The sequence below is a fragment of the Trachemys scripta genome, chromosome 4 (assembly GCF_013100865.1).
Source record: "Trachemys scripta elegans isolate TJP31775 chromosome 4, CAS_Tse_1.0, whole genome shotgun sequence".
NCBI classification, from domain to species: Eukaryota; Metazoa; Chordata; order Testudines; family Emydidae; genus Trachemys; species Trachemys scripta.
In genome coordinates this window covers 33,329,150-33,350,371 of record NC_048301.1, presented here as the reverse complement: position 1 = coordinate 33,350,371, position 21,222 = coordinate 33,329,150, and the positions used below count along the sequence as shown (strand labels likewise).

General features: G+C 41.9%; 2 protein-coding genes across 10 annotated transcripts in view; one reads left to right on the top strand and one right to left on the bottom strand.

The window, feature by feature from the left end:
• The window catches only part of ZC3H14 (zinc finger CCCH-type containing 14), an 81,744-nt gene that overhangs the window by 36,231 nt on the left and 24,291 nt on the right, over positions 1-21,222 (top strand). For 2 of the 4 annotated variants that reach the window (XM_034768130.1, XM_034768133.1), the window contains exons 14-16: positions 95-231; positions 2,120-2,214; positions 6,587-6,693. In XM_034768130.1, coding sequence (XP_034624021.1) covers positions 95-231; positions 2,120-2,214; positions 6,587-6,693 — 339 coding nt within the window. Of the gene's footprint in view, positions 1-94; positions 232-2,119; positions 2,215-6,586; positions 6,694-8,008; positions 8,309-12,996; positions 13,871-21,222 lie in introns of those variants that run through there. The other 2 variants (XM_034768131.1, XM_034768132.1) reach the window with 2 other exon arrangements.
• Positions 8,584-21,222, bottom strand: part of EML5 (EMAP like 5) — a 290,414-nt gene continuing 277,775 nt past the window's right edge. For all 6 annotated transcript variants that reach the window (XM_034768124.1, XM_034768125.1, XM_034768126.1 and 3 more), the window contains 3 exons: positions 21,015-21,168; positions 18,595-18,695; positions 8,584-18,245 (listed from right to left, as the gene is read on the bottom strand). In XM_034768124.1, the coding sequence (XP_034624015.1) occupies positions 18,209-18,245; positions 18,595-18,695; positions 21,015-21,168 (292 nt within the window). In that variant the 3' untranslated portion in view covers positions 8,584-18,208. The remainder of the gene's footprint in view (positions 18,246-18,594; positions 18,696-21,014; positions 21,169-21,222) is intronic.

Here is a 21,222-nt window from a genome sequence, read left to right as displayed (position 1 = left end):
ATCTGCGGGAACTGTAGTTTGCCCTGGAGCAGGTGTGCACTAGCTGCTGCATGGAATATGGTTCAAATAACTGGTTTGGGTTTTTTTCCCCCAGAGTCTTTCCCAGTTGCAAATTTGCTGATAAATGCCTGTTTATCCACCCCAACTGTAAATACGATGCAAAGTGTACTAAGCCAGACTGCCCTTACACTCACGCCAGCCGACGAATCCCATTGCCGCCTCCCAAACCAGGTGAGCACTCTTTGCTATTGCTAGTTTACTGTGAATTTGTGAGGAAGGGAACAGTGCATGTGAGGAATCGAAGCTAACCCACAGAATCTGATTTGATGATATCTAAGAGGAAAAAGTTATCTGTATGAAACTCGACATTCCCCTCGCTTTTGTTATCCCCTGGGCATTAAGACTTGAGTTAATATAACTGCAAAATCTGTTATGAATGTCAAATCCTTGAGCTCCTCTGTGTAAGTGCTGCATACCAGCAACTCTCATTCACTACAAAGGGAGTAGCATGGGGCAGAGGTGGTGGCACACAGAAATAGCCTATCACTTCTGAATGGATCAGGTAATTAGCCAGTTCTGTAAGAACAAATGTACCTCAACTGTCCACAGATTTAATCTGTATTATAACAAGAATGATCTTTTGATGTGAAAACACAAATTAAAGGCTTACGTTTCTGGAAGTCTGCTTTCTGTCTTGTAATTTTACATGATTGTGATCATTTTTATCTTTCACTTATTAAAACAGACTATCCTTTAGTAAAGAAATGTTAACCTAATTTCTATCAAGTCAACTAAATGCAGATATTTGAGTTGGAATTTGCCCAAAACATAGGGGTTAAATTCCTACCCCCATAAAAAACAATGTGGTAAGAGAGCCTTTAAACCAGGGGTAGGCTACCTATGGCATGCGTGCCGAAGGCAGCACGTGAGCTGATTTTCAGTGGCACTCACGCTGCCCAGGTCCTGGCCACTGGTCTGGGGGGCTCTGCATTTTAATTTAATTTTAAATGAAGCTTCTTAAACATTCTAAAAACCTTATTTACTTTACTTACAACAATAGTTTAGTTATATATTATAAACTTATAGAAAGAGACCTTCTAAAAACATTAAAATGTATTACTGGCACGCAAAACCTTAAATTAGCGTGAATAAATGAAGACTCGGCACACCACTTGTGAAAGGTTGCCGAACCCTGCTTTAAACCACATCCGAAAGACCACATCTCCAGTGGCTTAGTGCTTCCTTTCATTACTGTGTCAGGATAGAGTCCTACATACTGATCACCTATGCCAGGGGTGACCAAACTGAGCCTGAGAAGGAGCCAGAATTTACCAATGAACATTGCCAAAGAGCTACAGTAATATGTCAGCAGCCCCCCATCCGCTACCCCCTTCCAGCCCCCACCGACCGGCAGCCCCGCCAATCAGTGCCTTCCCCTCCCTCCTCACACCTCCCGCCCGCCACAATCAGCTGTTTTGCAGTGCGCAGGAGGCTCTGGTGGGAGGGAGGAGGGGACAGGGGCCTTGGGAGAAGGGGTGGAGCGGTGGCAGGACCTGGGGCAGAGCAGGGGGTTGAGCAGTGAGCCCCCCACAGCATGTTGGAAAATTAGCATCTATAGCATCAGCCTCAGAGTCAGCGCCTGTGCAAGGAGCCACATATTAACCTCTGAAGAGCTGCCTGCAGCTCAGGAGCCACAGGTTGGCCACTCCTGACCTATACCACTTCATGCCCTGCTGTACGTTCCTGGGAAGAGCCCCACCGAGGTGTTATGTCCCAGTCCTGTTTAATTTGAAAACTAACAGGCTTGCTGCAGCCTCAATGCAAGATTGGAACCTCTTTGTCTGCCTAAATTCCCCTGAAGTTTGTTGGAAGCAATAGAAGTGCTTCTGTGTGTGGTTAAATAGTGGCCATGTTCCATCCCAGAATCAGCTGCTTTTCAGTGCTGGGTGACAGAATCCTGATATATCTTACATATTTCACAGGGCTATTCCAAGGTTTAATTGTTTGCAGAGTGCTTTGAGATCCTCAGATTAAATGAACTCTGGAAATACAAAATAGTAATTGCTGAGAAAATGGAATTGTTTTGATCCATACAATATTCTTGTTCTTTTTCTAACAGCACCACTACAAGCCCCACCAGCAACCTCCAACAGTCAGCTCTGCAGATTTTTCCCTGCTTGTAAGAAAATGGAATGTCCATTTTATCATCCAAAAGTAAGAAGTGTCTGTTAATACTTCTGTAGAAGGAAATCTGAAAAATGTTACATTGCGTTACTGTGTTTTATGACGCAATCCTCAGAAATGCTTCTATAATTTGTATCTGAAACTTAATCAATTTATAGCTTGAAACGAGAGACAGAAAAGCACTGATTTATAGTTGTACATTTCTGAATGATCTTTCCTAAACTCTTTTTGGTAGTCTAGTAAAACTGTAGAAAATGCTAAATATCAGACTTGTTCAGTTACGTCAGACTGGCCCCAATGAGTCAGTTGGCACTGTGGTATGCTTTCAGTGTCAGCTCATAGCTAATCACTTATCCAAACTCTTCTGCTTATGAGGAATGATTGGAACATAGGAGAAGAAAATTCACTTCTGCAACATATCGTGGGGAGAGCACACAATAAATGCTGACGTGGGATTTCATTTTTCCTGCAGCTGGGGTCATATAGTTAGCTTAGAGTATGCACAGCTAGATGATTATCCCATTGAAGATATAGCATCCAGAAGTGGCCACACTTAAAGTTTATATTGAGGGTATCTCCAGAGAAAGGGTATCTCCAGTGATCAGCTTGGTAAAGATAGCCACCAAAGGAAGAGAAGAAAGGAAAGGCTGCCTTTAATTGTGGATTGTGTTTCTTTATATTAGAGATTTGTCTTGCTGCTCTTCATGTTCGCTGTAAGAGGAAGCTGTAGCCTTTGTGATATGAATTTTGACTGAAGGTGGACAGGGAATCTTCTCTTTTGTTATGAGAATCACCTTTGATACATGTGGCGATTTCATGAGCAGTCTGTCTTTCAGGGTATATCTACACAGCAATGTAAACTCAGGCTTGAACCTGGGCTCAAGCCTAACCCCCCTCGCATTCACAAACCAATTGTGTTAACCTAGGGCTCGAATTTAGGAGCCCAGGACCCTGAAGGGGTCTGAGCCCATGTTAAGTTGGGACCTAGGGTCCAAGCCCTATTGCTTTCCTGTGTGCATGTGACGCAGGCTTGACTCGGGTCCTGGGCATCTTCTGGATGTATCCCAGTGTCCCTTGGGGCAACTTCCTTAGTCCTCTCTATGCCCACAGACAATCTGTGTTGCAGTCTATTGAGGCCAGATCAGCGTTAACCCATTGTCTGCCGAACCCTGGTCTCCAAGCACACTATCAGGGAGCCTGCAGGATTTTCAATGGAGACCAATCAGAAGAAGCTTTTTGCAGAGAGCTCCTTCCGGGTCACAAGAGCACAGCCAGATTTTGCTGCCCCTGTGGGGAGCGGGGGCGGGAGCGGGCCAAAGAGCAGAGTGGGGACTAAGTGGCTGCCTTGCAGGGAGGGGGAGCAGCAGAGGGGAGGATGACCCCCAACACCCCATCTGCTCCCCCTCCCTGCAGGGCAGCTACTTGGTCTCTGCTTTCTGGCCCCCTCTGTGGGTGCATGTGCAGGGTGCCTGGGCAGCGTGCACTGTCCGGGCAGCGAGTGGGAGCAAGCCCCTAAACCTTCCCACACCCTCCTGCAGCTCCAGCTCCTCCTTGCTGTTGCATAGACTTGCCCGGAGCAGGGAGAAAAGCTGACAGGTGGGAGGAAGCTCCCATCTGCCAGGCTGTTGGGGTCATCCATCCCCTGGCTGTGCTGAGCCGGGAGCTCTACTGTTCCCCATCCCTGCAGGGCAGCCGCTTCGTCTCACTCAGCTCTGTCGCTTGCTCTCAGGCCCCCCCGCCCTTCCTAGGGCTGCGTCTGCAGAGGCACCTGGGCTGTATGCACTGTCAGGGCGGTGAGTGGGAGCCAGCCCCAAAACTTCCACACAGCCCCGTGGGGTTCGCATCCCCGCCTCTCAGGATATGAACGGGGCAGGGATAAGAGATCCCTGGGAGGTGCTGGAGCACCATGCACCCCAAGCCCTGGGGATGCACTTCACTGCTCTGCAGCGGGCAGTAGCAAGGCTTGACGTGTGTTTGTTTTTCCTCTGAAACCACCATTTTATGTCAAACTTCCAACCAAACAAAACACCTTCATTGAACATCCCTTTTTAAAAATGAGAAATTGCCAAGTTTCATTTTAATAGTTTGACAGCCCTGGAAACTGATGCCCTAATTATCCTCAGAGCAGGTGCACAAAGGCATTATCCTGCCACTGTGGCTCAACCTGGAACTGGAGCCCAAATCACAGGTTAGATGATGGTTCAGTGTAAAGCTTTCTCAAACTGCACTCATTCTACTGAGGCAGCCACCAAAGGCACTAATGATGCAACTCATGCTCCTTATGGGCACCTGAGTCTCATCAACAGCACTGTCACAGTTAGGAAACAGGGTGGGCAGTAGTTTCCTCACAGAGCAACACATTCATAGGGCTAGACTGTTGAGACCGATATAGTGGGTACTAAGAATCTGGGACAGGGTTACTTTGATTCAGGTCTGTGCAGTGCAGTGTGGACGCCAGAGCCCTAGGGTAAAACGAGTCAGAAAATCCTTAACCTAGTGTTAAAATGCAATATAGATGCACAAGCCCAGGTTTCCCTGACACAGGTCAGCTGACTCAAGTCCCACTAACCCTAGGCTTACATTGCTGTGTAGATATACCCTTAGAGGCCTTAGAATACTTTCTAGGATCTGATTAAGAAATACATTACCATACATTTCCTAAACTCTTACTTTCTCTCTAGACAAAATGTAATCACTATGTCAACAATGAGATAGTGCCTGAGATCTTTTTCAGAAATCATGAACATGATGAAAGAAGGGAAATACCCTAATTTAAATTGAATAATGAATTCACTTTTGGTCTGTAATTGCTGCTTTATCGTTGTAAAAGAAGAGAGTGAGATTTAGAAGGCAGTGATGTGATTGAATCTCTTCTAGCATAACTAATGGTCCCAAAAAATACTGTTTTCCAGAACAGTAATGTAATTTTACAAGTCACTAGAGAGATGAGAAGTGTAAGGTAAAATCTTCTAACAACGTATTTTTTCGTCATTGCAGATAAATTCTTGCTGCTCTTCCCTATATGGTAGCATAGGTCTAGTAGCTAACTGTAATTCCACAGATGAATTGCCTTAGTGACTTTGTAACAGGGACTTACGAGTCTTGGAATACTCAAAACTAACCCCTTATCTAAACTCTTCCTGTGAGGAGGAATGACATTTTATAATTTCATGGTCAGTTATTAAATATCCTGTTGATAGAACATTTCCTTATAGAAAACAGAATCCCTGCCATTAGTGGGTTCAATTGACAACTGCTATTAATTTTCAAAATTATTGACCATCAGGTATTTTGGACTATACAATAATTCATAGATTCATAGATTCTAGGACTGGAAGGGACCTCGAGAGGTCATCGAGTCCAGTCCCCTGCCCACATGGCAGGACCAAATACTGTCTAGACCATCCCTGATAGACATTTATCTAACCTACTCTTAAATATCTACAGAGATAGAGATTCCACAACCTCCCTAGGTAATTTATTCCAGTGTTTAACCACACTGACAGTTAGGAACTTTTTCCTAATGTCCAACCTAGACCTCCCTTGCTGCAGTTTAAGCCCATTGCTTCTTGTTCTACCCTTAGAGGCTAAGGTGAACAAGTTTTCTCCCTCTTCCTTATGACACCCTTTTAGATACCTGAAAACTGCTATCATGTCCCCTCTCAGTCTTCTCTTTTCCAAACTAAACAAACCCAGTTCTTTTAGCCTTCCTTCATAGGTCATGTTCTCAAGACCTTTAATCATTCTTGTTGCTCTTCTCTGGACCCTTTCCAATTTCTCCACATCTTTCTTGAAATGCGGTGCCCAGAACTGGACACAATACTCCAGCTGAGGCCTAACCAGCGCAGAGTAGAGCGGAAGAATGACTTCTCGTGTCTTGCTCACAACACACCTGTTAATACATCCCAGAATCATGTTTGCTTTTTTTGCAACAGCATCACACTGTTGACTCATATTTAGCTTGTGGTCCACTATAACCCCTAGATCCCTTTTTGCCGTACTCCTTCCTAGACAGTCTCTTCCCATTCTGTATGTGTGAAACTGATTTTTTCTTCCTAAGTGGAGCACTTTGCATTTGTCTTTGTTAAACTTCATCCTGTTTAACTCAGACCATTTCTCCAATTTGTCCATATCATTTTGAATTATGACCCTGTCCTCCAAAGCAGTTGCAATCCCTCCCAGTTTGGTATCATTTGCAAACTTAATAAGTGTACTTTCTATGCCAATATCTAAGTCGTTAATGAAGATATTGAACAGAGCCGGTCCCAAAACACACCCCTGCGGAACCCCACTCGTTATGCCTTTCCAGCAGGAAAGTACTCGTGTATAAAATGTGCCAAGATATCTTGTTTGTGGCTTTAGGAGTGCTAACTTTAATTAGTCTTCTCTGAATTAATTTTAGCACTGTAGATTTAACACCCAGTGTACCAGACCAGACTGCCCATTCTACCATCCCACTATTGCTGTACCTCCACGTCATGCCTTGAAATGGACTAGAACTCAAACCAGGTAATCTAAGCAATCTTTCACTGTGGTTAGCTTTTAAGGCCCTGATCATCTGAATACATATACACATGTGTAAGTTTACTTACGTGAGTAGCCCTGTTGCATGTATGCATAAATGTTCATTGGGTTAGGGCCTAAGATTGGTAATTATTTCACAATGCTATTGTGTAGCAATGGTCAAAGGCTAATCTGTCTTTGAACCAGAACTCTGTATTTGTTGTTTTGAACAGTGACTTAAACAGTTACTAACTCAACCCTTAGAAATGTGAAAAATCAGAGGTCTGCAGTGAGGGCGTGGAATAGAGCAAACAAGGTTCCAGGCCTGTGCCCAAAGACTAAGAGTGCATTGTTCTCCCTTGAGTCAGACTGTAAACTGCACATCTGTTCTTCCTTGTTCCTGGTCTCATGTCATGGTACATGACACCCCAGATGGCTCAGGTCAGGTCTGCTTGCTCCTTTTAGTGTTCCTCATGTCATAGCAAAACAGCCTTCTTCCTATCACGGCCAATGAGTCCACAAACCCCTAGCAAACTGGTTAGTCAACGAACTGCCATGGGAATTAGCCATCATCCTAGGTATCAGTGTTTTTTTTAAGGCTCTGAACCAAGAAAATGGTACAGTTTACTCTGAAAATATCCACGTGAGGGAATTTATTTACCTGTAAAAATTTTGGCTGAGGGGAAAAGATTACAAAATGTAATATAAAATAGTCAGTGTTTAAAGTTGAAATAGCTTGTGTTGAGAGTAAATGCTTAAGTGTTTCTTGTTTTACTGAGAAAGTTTAAGATCGCTGTTGATAAAATTATTAGCAGAATTTACATATTTCTTTCTGTATGTTATGCAAGTCATTGAAGGTGAATAGTACCTGTAATTTGTTTCGTCTCCTCATACTTAATTGGTAACTTATAATATCCACTGTTTCAAGAGTTAAGTATATTGTAAAACTCATTAAGAAAAATCTATACCATTAATCTGCATCTCTTTATATGCCAGTACTGTTAGGATTAAATCCTGTGGTGTCAGCAAGAGCTGCAGGTTTTGGAAATTGAAGTCAGTGGAAGTTGCAAGCGCTCAAAATAGCTGAAAATCAGGCTCTTTATTAAGGTGCCTAAACAGAGATTTAGGAACTTAACTTTAGGCATCAAGTTTGAAAATGTTCACCTTTCTTTTATAATGCTCAGCTCTCTTGAGCATTTCTCACCATTTAATATCCCCTGAAATGGAAGTCTTGATACTTGAATCATTAAGACGCTAGGACAACACTTGTCAAATCATCTATAATAGGCTTGTTAATTATGTGGTTTTTCCCCCCCCCCAGTGAATAATTATCATACAATTTGTGGATGAAAGTTGCTGCCTTTGGATGCTGATGGAGAGGAAATCCTGATACTACAAAATTTTTCATCACCTTTCAACACCTTTGGAAGTTTGAATATATATAGTTTTCATAAAATGAAATTGATTGTGTACTTGAAATGTCTCTAATTTTCCAAATTTGTAAGTTTAATAGCTGGTTTTACTTTTTTTTTTTTTTTTTTACTCTGAAGAGAACATCTGTGTAGGGAAAAATTTTTACTTTAAATTCCATTAAAAATGTCAAGACCTGGTTTGTATTTTACTGTTCGGGTTAGTCTGTTCTTTCTTTGCGTAAAGACTATTGGGTAGAGCCACTCAAAGATTTTTTTTTTAACTAGAATAGATTTTTTATAAGGGTTGTTCCACCAGTGCAAATGGTCATTATATGATTTTTATTTGAAGGAAATGGCCTTAGTGTTCTCCAGATATACACACAGTCAAATTGATGCCCTAGTGCAATAGTGATTTCAGTTCTCATACATCCACTTTTAGTACCTGATGCGTACAACAATAACTACCCTCTTGTGCGGATGGAAAGTTGTTGTTTTTTCTTTTTATTCAAGGAATAGTACATAGGCCCCTGATAATCTGACAGTAGAAGATAAAGGTAAGAGGGAAAGTAGTCATTAGTAAGCAATTGTTTTTAAATGTAGCAAACAAAGTGAGTTGTTCCACTGTTTTTGAATTATCAAGCAGTTCAACTGGAAATCCAATTTTAAGGATAAGTGTAGGGAGAAGGCACCATCTTGAATCTGTCCTCAAGAGACTTTATTGTTCTTCAAGAACACTGCTGCAAATACTCTGTTGTAATCATCTCCCTCCAGGGAGCACCTGTAACTTATATAGCAAAGATAAACCCATATAAATGGTAACTGTGTAGAAATAGTTTAAAATCTGTAATTCATCTGTTCAAATAATGTAAATTATTAAACAATAACATGAATGCACTTTTTTTATTAAATCTTTTGTATCTTTTGGGGAACCACATTTTCACAAAAATATACAAAAGATATTTTTTTTACAAATATTTACATTAGATATCAGAAAACAATGTCACCTACATATTTTAAACTCAAATGTGACAAATATATTTTTGAATTCTGAAATTGAACACTCCAGGAAATTAATTTAAAATATTATTTGTGCAGATAAAGTAATCAAAGTTTAGTTCATATTCAAATTTAAAAAATTGTATGTTAAAATATTTAAATTAAATATTCATATTTTTTGCATAAATTAACATAAGAACTACAGTATTGTATGATTACAGGGATTAGAAGGCCATGGCCAAAACCAAAATGGGAGCACACTTAAAACCATGATCCTTATTACAGGAATACATGAACATACACCTTTGGACTAGTTTAGAGTACATTTTTTGGTTAAAGCAAGAGGGATTGTCTGACAAACACCATAATGAAACACAAACAATCTAAAAAGACAACTGGATCAATGATTTTAAGCTTAAAGAACTTCAGTAAGAAATTTTCCTAGACAATTGAGCAGAGGAGGATGGGGAACAGTACCAAAACAGTGATTTCCACCCCTTTTCTCCCCCTCCCCAAAATGAAAAGTAAAACTGCAAATGAAATTTTTTAATAGAATTTTCAAATACATCTACTAGCTAGCTGCACCTTTCAGAAGCATGCTTTCTCTTTTGGGTTTGAGACAAAAGTGAATCAATCATGATAGGGCAGCAAAACAGATTAATTCCTACACTGGTTAATTTCAACAGCTTTGATGTCTATAACCTATTGCACAAAGTTTAGCATAAGGCAATCTGCTGATGCGCTCCATTAATAAAAACAGTAAGTGACCAACCCACGAAGTCAAAAAAATATTAATTTCAGTCTAAGGGGAATGGTTTTTAATGAGTGCCATTTAGATTGATTTTACATTATTTTAAATAACTACTGTGGTCTTGATCTTATTCTTATGTAAAACTTTACATAAAATGTACATTTTACCTTTCTTCACGCATTAATAATGCAGCTTTTCCATTATTTAGTATATGCTATAAACTCAGAAATGAACTAAAAACAGTTAAACAGTGCTCACAAGTACCAACTGTTTGTTCTTGTTAAAATTATAGTAGCTATTCCAAGCCCAAAAAACACAACACTATGACAAGTAGTAGCAGTAAAGGAAAAATAGGCTAGAAATATGGAAAGCATTATCTGACAGCACCAAGAATTTCACAAATGAGTAGTAAGCCAGCTTTATCATGCAGTTTGTGTCAGTGCTGACACTTGGAGTTTCTTTATAAAAATGCATTTACTACATTTCCAAATAATTCAATAATCAAGCATGTCCTGGATATAATACATGTTTGAAACAATTGTGGAACTGTAGAAGTGCCAGTCACTATTCCATAGTTATGGCTGAGCATTAAGTTTTGTGTTTTAAGTCTTGTACAGAAAGTAGGAATGCAGCCATTTTATTACATAGGAAGATACAGTGTATCCTCCCAAAATTACAGCATTTTCCCCTTTGGGCACAGAATGATTGTTTTGAGAATTTATACATAGATTGGTTAATTAGTTCTTTCAAAACAGCTGCCTTAGCTTCTTTTGTCCTCATGGGACTGAGACTTAAAGTGCCCTTAGATAGCAAATATGCCCTCTTTCAAAATGGCCACCAATGGGAGGCAGTGGCCATTTTAAAAGAGGGCATCTTGGCTACAGTCTCAGACTCAGTGAGACTAGATGGCTGCCATTTTGAAAGCAGGCAATTCTTATTAGCCCCTGCTGAAGGAGAAATTTTTAATTAAGAAAAATGGCAGAAAATGAACACTTAACCCTAAAACTTCTTTTAAGAACTACCTGTTACACCAGATTGACTCAACAGGTATGGGAAACTCCGGAGAGGTGTGCATGGGAAGTTGGGGGGGGGGGGGGGGGGGGAAGGAATAGGGGAAATTTCTGTATGGCTGGATTCTGGGGAAAGTGCAGCTTATGTGTTAGGAGAAATTGACTAGTACACTCCAGTTGCTTTGCACTGCTCCCGTGTGGGATTAACAGCAAGAATATCTGGTGAATCTGGTCCTAGAAGATTTAAGGTAGATACCACCCATCTTCAAATCATTAAAAATATTAAATGGCAACATTCTCTTTGGGTTTCTTGTTTAGTGCTCTTCTATGACATTTTAAATAATAAAAAACTTCCAGGAAATAATCTATATTAAAAATAAGATTAACAGTATATATCCGTAATTTTAGAGATAAAACCATTACTGGAATCTTGTAACAATTCCCAAAACAAACATTACAAACCTAGGAAATTCAGATGTAGGTTAAGTACAAGAGAAATCCAAATGTGTTAAGGTATGGATAAGACAAACAAAATGTTAACTCTGTCCTCTAGTACCACCATTTGGGTGGGGGGGAGGGAGGGTAAAGAGACTTTAAAATCAGTTTAATCAAATTTAGGACGACAAACATTTATGCATTCATCGTAAGTGTATGGTTATTGCATAGTGTCACTATAGGGCAGAGTTGAGGTTGTTTGGGTGACTCAATTTCCATACCTTCACACAGTTGTGTATTTATTTTAACTTATGCCTTAAACTCTCTCCTGAGTTTATTTATTTGTACTCAATTGTAAATCCCATCTCAATATAATTTGCCAGTAATTTAAAGAAGAGCTAATGAGTACAGGCTCATTAGCGAGATTTGTGCATCTCCCTCCTAAGCAACTGTAATTTGTGCAGGCAGCTCATGGGCATCATTTTCACAATGTAACATCTCATGGAATTTCATAATTCTTTGGTTTATTTTCTACTAAAGAAAAGTTTGAATACCCCTGTTATTCAGCAATATGAAACCTGAACACTATCAGGTTAGGCCAGTTAAAATAACCCCAGTTTTGGGGTGTGGGCAAAACATAATGTATTTGTTTATTCCTTTTAGTCACATAGGCTGGAGGGTAGTAAAGTAGGCTCTTCAAAGCCTCAAGTTACCCCTTGGGAGCAGCTGTGACTTCCCCAGGAACAAAGGGGCGGGGCAATGTCCAGGAACCTTCCACTCAAACTAGCAGAGGGGTTCTTTCCTAGCAGCTGCCACTTCCCCAGCTCTTCACTGCCAACGACACCAGCTGCCAGTTCTTTCAATTTGAAATCTAGACACTTTTCATCTGCTGGTTGGTGGTTTGCCTCCCCCTTTCTGCTTGTCACTCCATTGGCAACCTCACTTTTCACCTTTCCTTCCTTACTATTTAATTTTCTCCCCACCCCATTGTTCTTATTTACTTTTTCCCTCCTGCTGTTTCCTTCAGCACATCCTCCATAATTAAAGAAGTGGAATTAACTTTTGCTTGTCATTACCATGTTCATATACTGTATGCCATTTCTGCACGCACACCTGCCCCCCCCCCCCAGTCTTCCTTGTTTTTATAGTTGGGGGATGGACTCTGTCTTCCTAGTTCTTTTTACATTGATAATAACAATGGGAGCTCAATCCTGATTAGAGGCTTTACTATAGATAACTCAAGTAGATGTGATAAAAAAAAAAAAACCCTCAATAACTGCTGAGATCGTATTCAGTTATTTGTCAATGATTTGGTAAGCAGATCTGTTGCAGCCACGCTCCATATTATGCACCCAGTTTTCTTTCTCCTAAATAATCAGCCATTCAAGACCAGTTTGGTTTAAGACTAGAAGCTGAAGAGGACCAAAATCAAGAAAAGGATTTGGTCTGACAATACCACAGTGATTGGTACAAAGAGTGCATAGTAAGTTTTGGCATGCTCACATATTTATCCAGTTAAGTAAAAATGAACGGTACCATAAACATTAGGGAAAAAAAGAACAGATGACAAGAGGCAGGAAAGTCTGCAGGTATGAAAGAGCATATACATGAAACACAGCTAGGGCTGCTCAATCAAATTGGTTACTATGACTAATATGGCAGTTTAAATTGTGACCTGCAATATTTTTTTCTTCCCTTCGTTTAGGCATGGTACATTCAGGAAGAAGGCCACAGAATGATTCACTCACTAGCCAAAACAAAGCTAGCAACAAGACATTTGTCTATTGTATACACTAACCAAAAAACCACTTGCTTTTGACAAAAATTAAGGCTTGCCGCATCTACTATGCTGATAAATCAAACAGGAAAACATGTCACTTTGCCGCTATAAGAAGAGTATATATTAAAACCAAATAGCTCATCCTTCCATACGGTTAGGGCTTGCTATCCACTTACAGCATGTAAATAATTATTTGGGTGCCGTGTACTGTTTTTCAGGTGGTGCAGGTATCAGCTAACATTAACCAGATTTCTGTAATTAGGGTAACTAACAACTTCTGATTATGTTCACTGTTAAGATTTTTGTTCTAGCTAAATACTGACTTTATTCGTGCATACGTTCAGTTACTGAAAAAGAGTGCTAAACTAAGTTGTTCTTCCTCCAACCCCTTCCTGGATCCAAATAATGGTGTCCAGTGATCATGTGTTTAAGAAAGAAAAATTGAGACAGTTAAGGTTAAAATGATTCAATACATTTGGCTCATTAGTTCTCCCCTTTATCCTAACCTTTTCCACATCTTGGCTCTTTTGACTACAATAGGATCATGTTTAAGTCTGAGATGATCGTTTTAGAATTCCAATCTGTGCATAGGATGTCAATTCTTTGTTATTTAAATACTTTTCAATAACAGATGGATTCATGGGTATCTAGACTAGAATGTGTTATTCTTTCACTTGTATAATGGGTTTACTAGTTTTTTACCTTGCGGACCTTAAAGGTATCCTAGAGCTGGATTCATTGCAAACTAGAAAGTGAACCTGCATGATTGAGTGGCAGAATACAAAAAAAAAAAAAAAAAGTTGGCTCAGTGCCCCCCTTTTAATGCTGGATAGCTAAGGGAACGGCTCCTTTCCCAACCCTGTTATAGCCTCCAGACCACCATACTTATCCTGCATACTTCCAGAACAACTCTACCACTCAGCCCTTCACATTCTTCCTTCCTTCCAGGTTTTAGAAAGCCATAGCACACTAGGCATTTTTCTGTACCAGTGGTCAATTATAACGTCCCATAGGTTGTTGGCCCTTGTATTCACTGCAGAAGAGTTTCACTTAGCAGCATGGCACCTAACTGATTGAAATTACACCACTAACGCTAGTGAGTGTAAACACTAATTGAGGCACAATTGACTTGTGTGCCAGTGTAAACGCATCCCACTAGCACGACTGGTGAGCTGTCAGTTCCCACTGCTGTCAAAAATGAAAAACTCTTCAGCAATGAACCTCCTTAGTTTGCTTGTGGAACGTGCACTCTGCCCCCATAGATCTGCAGCTAAGACACTATTCTGCCCAGATCCAAATGGGGGCAGAGATGGGGGAACAGATGCCTCGGGAGTTTGGGGGTAGAAGGAGTGTAGATAGCAGCTGTGCACCTCCTGCTACAGCCCCAGTGGTGATTTGTGTTGCATTGTGTGCTGGTATTTGTGCTCTGATGTACTTCTGTGGTTCCTCAGTGCAAAAGTATCAGCTGGCAAATTAGCAATGGAGTGGCACAGCCATAGCATGGGCTCTACTGAAGATAGTGGTCAGGGAATGGTTAGTGTGACAAGAGGATACTCTGGGAAAGTATGGGGTGGGTGCAAGTCACAGGCTGAAGATTTACTGGGGGATAGTAGGCATAGGATTTATGGTAGATGATGAGATGCAGAAAGATGACTTTCAGCTGGAAATTTAAAGAGGTTCATTAGCTAAAGGAGCTTTTGACAGTCATCCCATCTGAACTGGTGTAAGGCAGCCTTAGCATGGATGCAAGGGCAAATCTTACACCATGTTCAGATGTGTAGTATAGCTGCACTGAATCAGTGGTGGAACACAGGGTGCAGAACAACAAATTACTACACTAACAATTGATTTCTCTAGCATAGATGTATGCTAACTATTAATTTTTATATAATAATAATGGGCAGTAAGAATAAAGCTGCAGCATGATTCTGATCTCATATCTGTGTCGTCAGGTGCAATTCACCTGAGTCAGTGGTGTACCCTAGCACAGACCCTAGTCCTAGCACCTTCTACTTTAGAACAGCAGCTGTGTGGTTAGTGAAGCTATTGTACTCTAGTGGTAATGGCAACGAATCATCTGTTCCAAATCCTGCCTGCCTGAGACACTTGATATTAGATCAATACATTTTTCTATTGTGAAAGACGCTCTAGTTAGATATAGGAAACATATTGTATGAGATTATTTGTTGGGTCAATAGTGTTGAATACTACTAGGGCCCTACCAAATTCACGGTCCATGCTGGACAATTTCACAGCCAGAGGGTTTTAAAATTGGTCAATTTAACGATTTCAGATGTTTACATCTGAAATTTCAGGATGTTGTAACTGTGAGGGTTCACGCCCAAAATGGAATCATGGGCGGGGGGGAGGGCTGCAAAGTAGGAATCTCCCCCCCCCCAATGCTTCTGGGAACACACCAGCTGGGGGGCTCCTAGCTGTTAGTTCATGCCAGGAACAGATGAAGGCAGAGCCCCCTGGCCAATTTGAGGTCCCCCAGGAAAAATGGGTGCTCCAGTCCCAGAAGAAGCCCCAGGGCAGAAGTCCCTAGTGGGTCACCCCGAGCCCCAGTAGAATCTGTGGGGGGAGAAGCCCTGAGCCTGCGTGCCCTGAGCCCCGGCTGCAGCTGCGGGGCTGAAGCCTCGAGCCTGGGCAGGCCCAAGTCAGGACTGCTCGGAGCCCCAGCTGGGGTGGCAATGCGGCAGAAGCCCTGAGTCCAGGCTGCCCCGGCTGCAGCTGGCAGGAGCACAAGCCCCCAGCTGCTGGGGGAGGAAACCCCGAGCTCAGCACCTGGAGCCATGGTAGAGCCCATGGGGGCAGGTGCCCAGGCTGCCCCGGCTGAAGGTGGTGAAACCCCCAAGCCTGCGCTGCCCTGACTGGAGCAGCAGAGGAAGCTCCTGGCCCGGGCTGCCCTGAGTCCTGGCTGCAGCTGTGGAGTGGAAGCCCCCAGGCTCCCAGAGCCGTGGCAGGAGCCAGGGCGGTGGGGAGTGGAGGGGCAGAAACCCAGAGCCCAGACTGCCCCAGCTGTAGCCACCGGGAGCAAAAGCCCCCAGCCCAGCAAGCTCCGCTGTGGAAGGAAGCCCTGAGCTCACTGCCTGGTGCTGTGGCAGAAGCCCTGGGGAGTGGAGGGGGGGTGGAGGAATGGAAGCCCAGAGCCTAGCTCCTGGGCTGCTGCAGCGCAGAAGTGAGGATGTACCACCCTCATTTCTGCACTGCCTCTGAAGGTGCGTCTGATCTCCCCACCAAGAGCGGCAGTGCAGGGGAAGGAAAACTCCTGTCCCTCCCCAGCACGGTCCGAATAGCAACTGGGAGCTCTGGGCTCCCCGCAGCAGGGGAGATCAGATTTCTGGGAGAGGGCTGATTTCACAGTCAGTGACATGTTTTTCAGGGCTGTGAAATTGGTAGGGCCTATATTACATAAGAGCAAGCATTGTTGGACATGGAAGAGTACAGAGGTCTGGCTGAGTCTCTTCGTACTTTCAGATCTTCTCTGTGCAATCTCTCCCTTTCTTCCCACCACACACAAGATATTTACAGTGGGTGTTGAGGTTTATTTGTTTCATTTTTACATTTACTTGGAGTAAAATGATAAAAGAGGTGAATAACAGCAGCTATGCTATCTCAACCTGGAGTCAAATGCCATCCTTAACAAACGCTGACGTAAGTAGACAATAACAACTGTGACCATAGTAACACTACTCACATTTAATAACACTTTGTTAATGCAATCTGTGAGCTAGTTACTTTTGTTCCCTTTCATGTTGCATGAAAAATAACTGCACTACTTAAAAAACAGATATAGCCCACAGCACACCTCCACTGCATGATCATTTCAAATAAACAATTGAAGCAGTCTTCCCCAGTTTTACCAAAAATGCAACTTTCTCCTGGAGTTTATCATCACTAAAATGCTTAAGTCTGTTATTTTGCCATTTAGAATATGTTCTTATGCTAAGCGTTACAAGCAGGCCCATATGCTTAACATGCATGCTTACTTAAAGAAGAGTTATGACTGAATGTTACATTACAATCAGGAGAGAGAGCTGAATAAAGATCTCTTCCAACTAGTTTTATTCCTGTTAAAAAATCTGAATGTACAAAATACCAGTGTTTGGAAAGATTATGTTCTCTCTGCATCCTCCAAGTGATACTGAGAAAATAAAATCAACAATTCCTATTGCTGTGAAATTCTGTTTTTGCAACTGGTGATGACCCCAGTCTTTACAGAGACTAAAATTATCTTATTTCATATTTCCAGCAAAGAGGCTAGCAGCTCAGTCAAGTTACACAACAGTAATCTCCCTTCCACTGAGAACACTTTTATCGCAAGGCAAAAACTGGAGTTAGACTTTTAGGTTGTGGGCAAGGCACTCGCAAAGTGAGCAAATCTGTTTCTGCTCATGGAACTAATTTAATGTTTAAGTGCAACAAAAACACTAAATTAGCCTTAAAGAATGGGTTCATGCATGCCTAACAGCATTCATCAAACAGGATTATGACCCAGGCCTCTAAGCACATGAATACTGCAGGTCTAAGGAGCAAACTTTACTATTACTGCTTCACCAGACAATGCTTCATTTTTTGACTATTCATAGAAATGTCATATCCCATTTTATTACTTTAATCTTTTATTAAAATACTGTGTAGTTTTATTTAAGAACTGCTAGATGGTTTTCCTTTCAGTAATAAAAAGAAGGAGTAATTGTTTCAATGATATTCAATCCTCAGAATTTAAAGGAAACACATTCGTGCTGATAATAAATGCATCAACATACAGCATTAGGTCAGAAATAACATCTCTTGATTAAAACCCCACTATCTTATTGGGAAACTGTACATTGATCCACAACTCACTTCTTCCTTTTATCCATGTGTTTCTTTTTCAACGTCTGGCAGTGAATGGAATCCATACATGGATTATCCAATACTGTAGCAAATCTAGGGGGCGCAGCATATTTGTTATAGTCTATTCTTCTGATAGACTCTAGACACTTGTCTTTCAGAGACAGATTGTTGTCTGTCTTAGATCAGCACCATTTCGTAAGCATGCAGGGCACTGTAGAATGTCTCATTGCGCTCATGGGTCTTTCATGCCTGTAATTTTCCGCAGTGTCCTCTTTGCAAAGGCTCCATGTCTCTCTTAATGAAGCATATGCACACATTTCCAGATAAATAAGCTGCATTTTCAAAAAGTTAAGAGAGATTAAAAATTATTATATGTTTAATATAAAAGAAACATCAATAACAATTATTTTCCATTAAATTAAAAAATATGTCAAACTATATTGGCCATTACAGTCTAGTTTTTTTATTTTAGTGCATCACTGTACTTCATACCACTCTTAAATAAGAAGAATCAGGTGTTGTAAATATTTGACTGTTTCCTTACGAACTATAAGGAACAAACACATAACGGGTTAAATGTCTCAGATTCTGAACTTGAACATTATCTCTGCACTATTAAGAATTGTCCACACAGAGTAAACATATTAGATTTCTAATTACTTTTTGGAAAGATATACCGACCTGCAGTCATCCCCTCCAGCGCTGACAACGTATTTATCCCCACTTGTAAATCGAATATTAGTCAAATGGGCCGAGTGACCTAAAAATCGCTTGTGTTTTGCCTAAAAAATAACAACATGAAAGATCATGAGTCCTCCTCATTGGACTGTTTTAGAAAGAAAGAGTAAAAGAGTGAGTGTATAATGTTCAGTATCATGTATCTAGAAGGTTCTAAAATGCTCCATATATTCCTAGGCTAAAGAGGTCATTTCATGAAATGCATCCACCATGGGGTGTAAAGCAGAAGCTATTAAATTGTCTCTAAATTATGGGGTATGGAAGTGTCTCTAAACTATGGGGGGGGGGGTGTACACCTCCCAGTTTAAAGACAATTGAATGCCTTTATCCAGTGGGGTATAAAGCAATTTTTACAAACAAACACACATGCATGCACGCTCTATGGTTAGGGAGCTGGAAGACCCAGGTTCTAGTTACGCTGCTCCAACAAATAGTTATTTATATCACTGTAGATCAGCTTTAACAGGAGAAACTGAGACACAGATCAGCCCCAAAATACCCTATATCTCAGTGATTGGGGCATTTTCCTAGGAGGCAGGAGACCTAAGTTCAAGTGCGGCAATGCTAAGCGTTGCAATGCCTAAGTCCTCCTTGGGTAGCCCACCACTGCTCTTTTTGAACGTGCCTGTGTAGCGGGGTGGTCACCTGCTCTGGCCTTAAAGGGCTTAAAACAGCCCAGGAGAGGGCTGTGGCTGGGAGCAAGCAGTTCCCAGGCTTATTGGGGAAGCAGGCTCAGCTGAGGCCACGCCCCAAATGGGGCTCAGCTGTCCCTTATAAGAGGGCAGTGGGCCAGGAGCAGAGTCAGTCTTTCTCTGCCTCTAGAGAGGGAAGGGCCTGGCTGCTTAGGAGCTCACAGGGTACCTAGAGTGGAACAGGGCTGGGGGAAGGCCAGAGGAACTGGGGAGCTCCGGGCTGCAGGATTTGTTAAAGGCCCAGAAGGGTACTGGGGTTGCAGAGGGCAGCCCAGGGGTAGGCCAAGGCAGTAGGTCCAAACCCCCCTTGCCTGTGATGAGTGGCTTGCACACTGCAGTCTGCCCCAGTGAATGGGGGCTAGATGGTGATTGGCAGTAGCCTGATACTGAGGCGAGGTGGGGATAGTGGGTGGGGGTTCCCCGGGTGGGGAGACCCATAAACTGGGGGGGTGTACTGCCAGGGGGCAGCCCCCAAGAGAAAGGGTCACCAGGGTCTGGGAGGGACATGGGGGCCAGTGACACGCAGGACACCGGCCTGCAGAGAGCACTCTGGAGGCAGGCGAGCTAAGTCCCCGGGAGGCCAGCAGGAGGCACCGCAGAGGTGAGGATTGCCCCGTAACAGCCTGCTTTCCGCAGATGGATGTCTGTGAGGTGGGCAGTATTTGTATGTGCAGATACTTGCATGTAAGGGAGACCTTCTGTGGCAGGAGAGGGAGGAGACATCAGGAATGGGGGCAAAAAATTAAAAACCAAATTTCTTTCCTTTTATTTTTATTTTTTTGGCCAATTTCTTGTTTCTTCTGACTCATGCTCTGCTCCCTCCACTGACTCTCTCTCATGGCTGGCCATCATGTTCCAGCTTGTGAACAGACTATTTCTGACATCATTCTACACAGAAATTACAGATTCCTGCCTTAAGGCCTTGCCTTCAAACAAAGGTGTGTAACAAATTCAAATCCTTGTGAAGACAATGCAGTTGTTTTCATGTGAGTTACTCAGCGGCTGAAGTTAAAGCCTAGGCTTCCCAACAGAACACACTTTTTTTTTTTTTTTTTGTAGTGAAGACATGGCTTATGAGAAACCATGTTCTTTGTTCACAGTTCAGAAAGTTGTCTCCTTGCTACAGGAGCCAGTGATGAACTCTAAATTTCCTCTACATTTTCATTATGTTCTTTCTAACTAATGGGATTTAACAGCCAAACAATAACTGTTACCATGAAATCACCTACAGATAGGGACAGGAGTGCAACCATTTTTCTGTTAATTTATACTGTGCAGTCACAGTTTGTTTTCAAGTCCTTAACCTCTGTGCCTCCGTTTCCTTATCTGTAAAATGGAGACTGTGTTACTTATCCACATTTGTAGAGTGCTTTGAGATCTTCATAATGAAGGCACTTTATTAATGCAAGATGGCGAGCAGTACTATTGCTAGTTTTTTAGATTATTTGAAATCCTGGATTGTGGCTACAGCTATTGTACAAGGGTTTAGGAAATCCTGGATAGCAAGCAAACTTGTAAGACTATGGAGCTACAATTAAATGCATATATTAAAAAGCTATTAAACTCAGCGGGGGAAAAAGCACTACCGCCACCCTCCCTCCAGAGATATTATAGGATGCCACAAAATCAAAAGCACTTTGTGTTACAATCACACAAACAAAAGGTTCTTACAAATTTTTCAGGACATGGAAAGTCAAACAGCTTGACCATGCCAAAGTCATCGCCTGTTACAAGGCTGATTCCAGAGTGAGAGACACAGGCACAGTTCACATCAGCTTTCTCAGCATGCCTGGACCAGATTCCAACTACTTCATCCCCTAGAATACTGAAATAGAAGGGTGAGAGGGCCCCCTTGGCAACTAATGCATTGTAGGAAAAG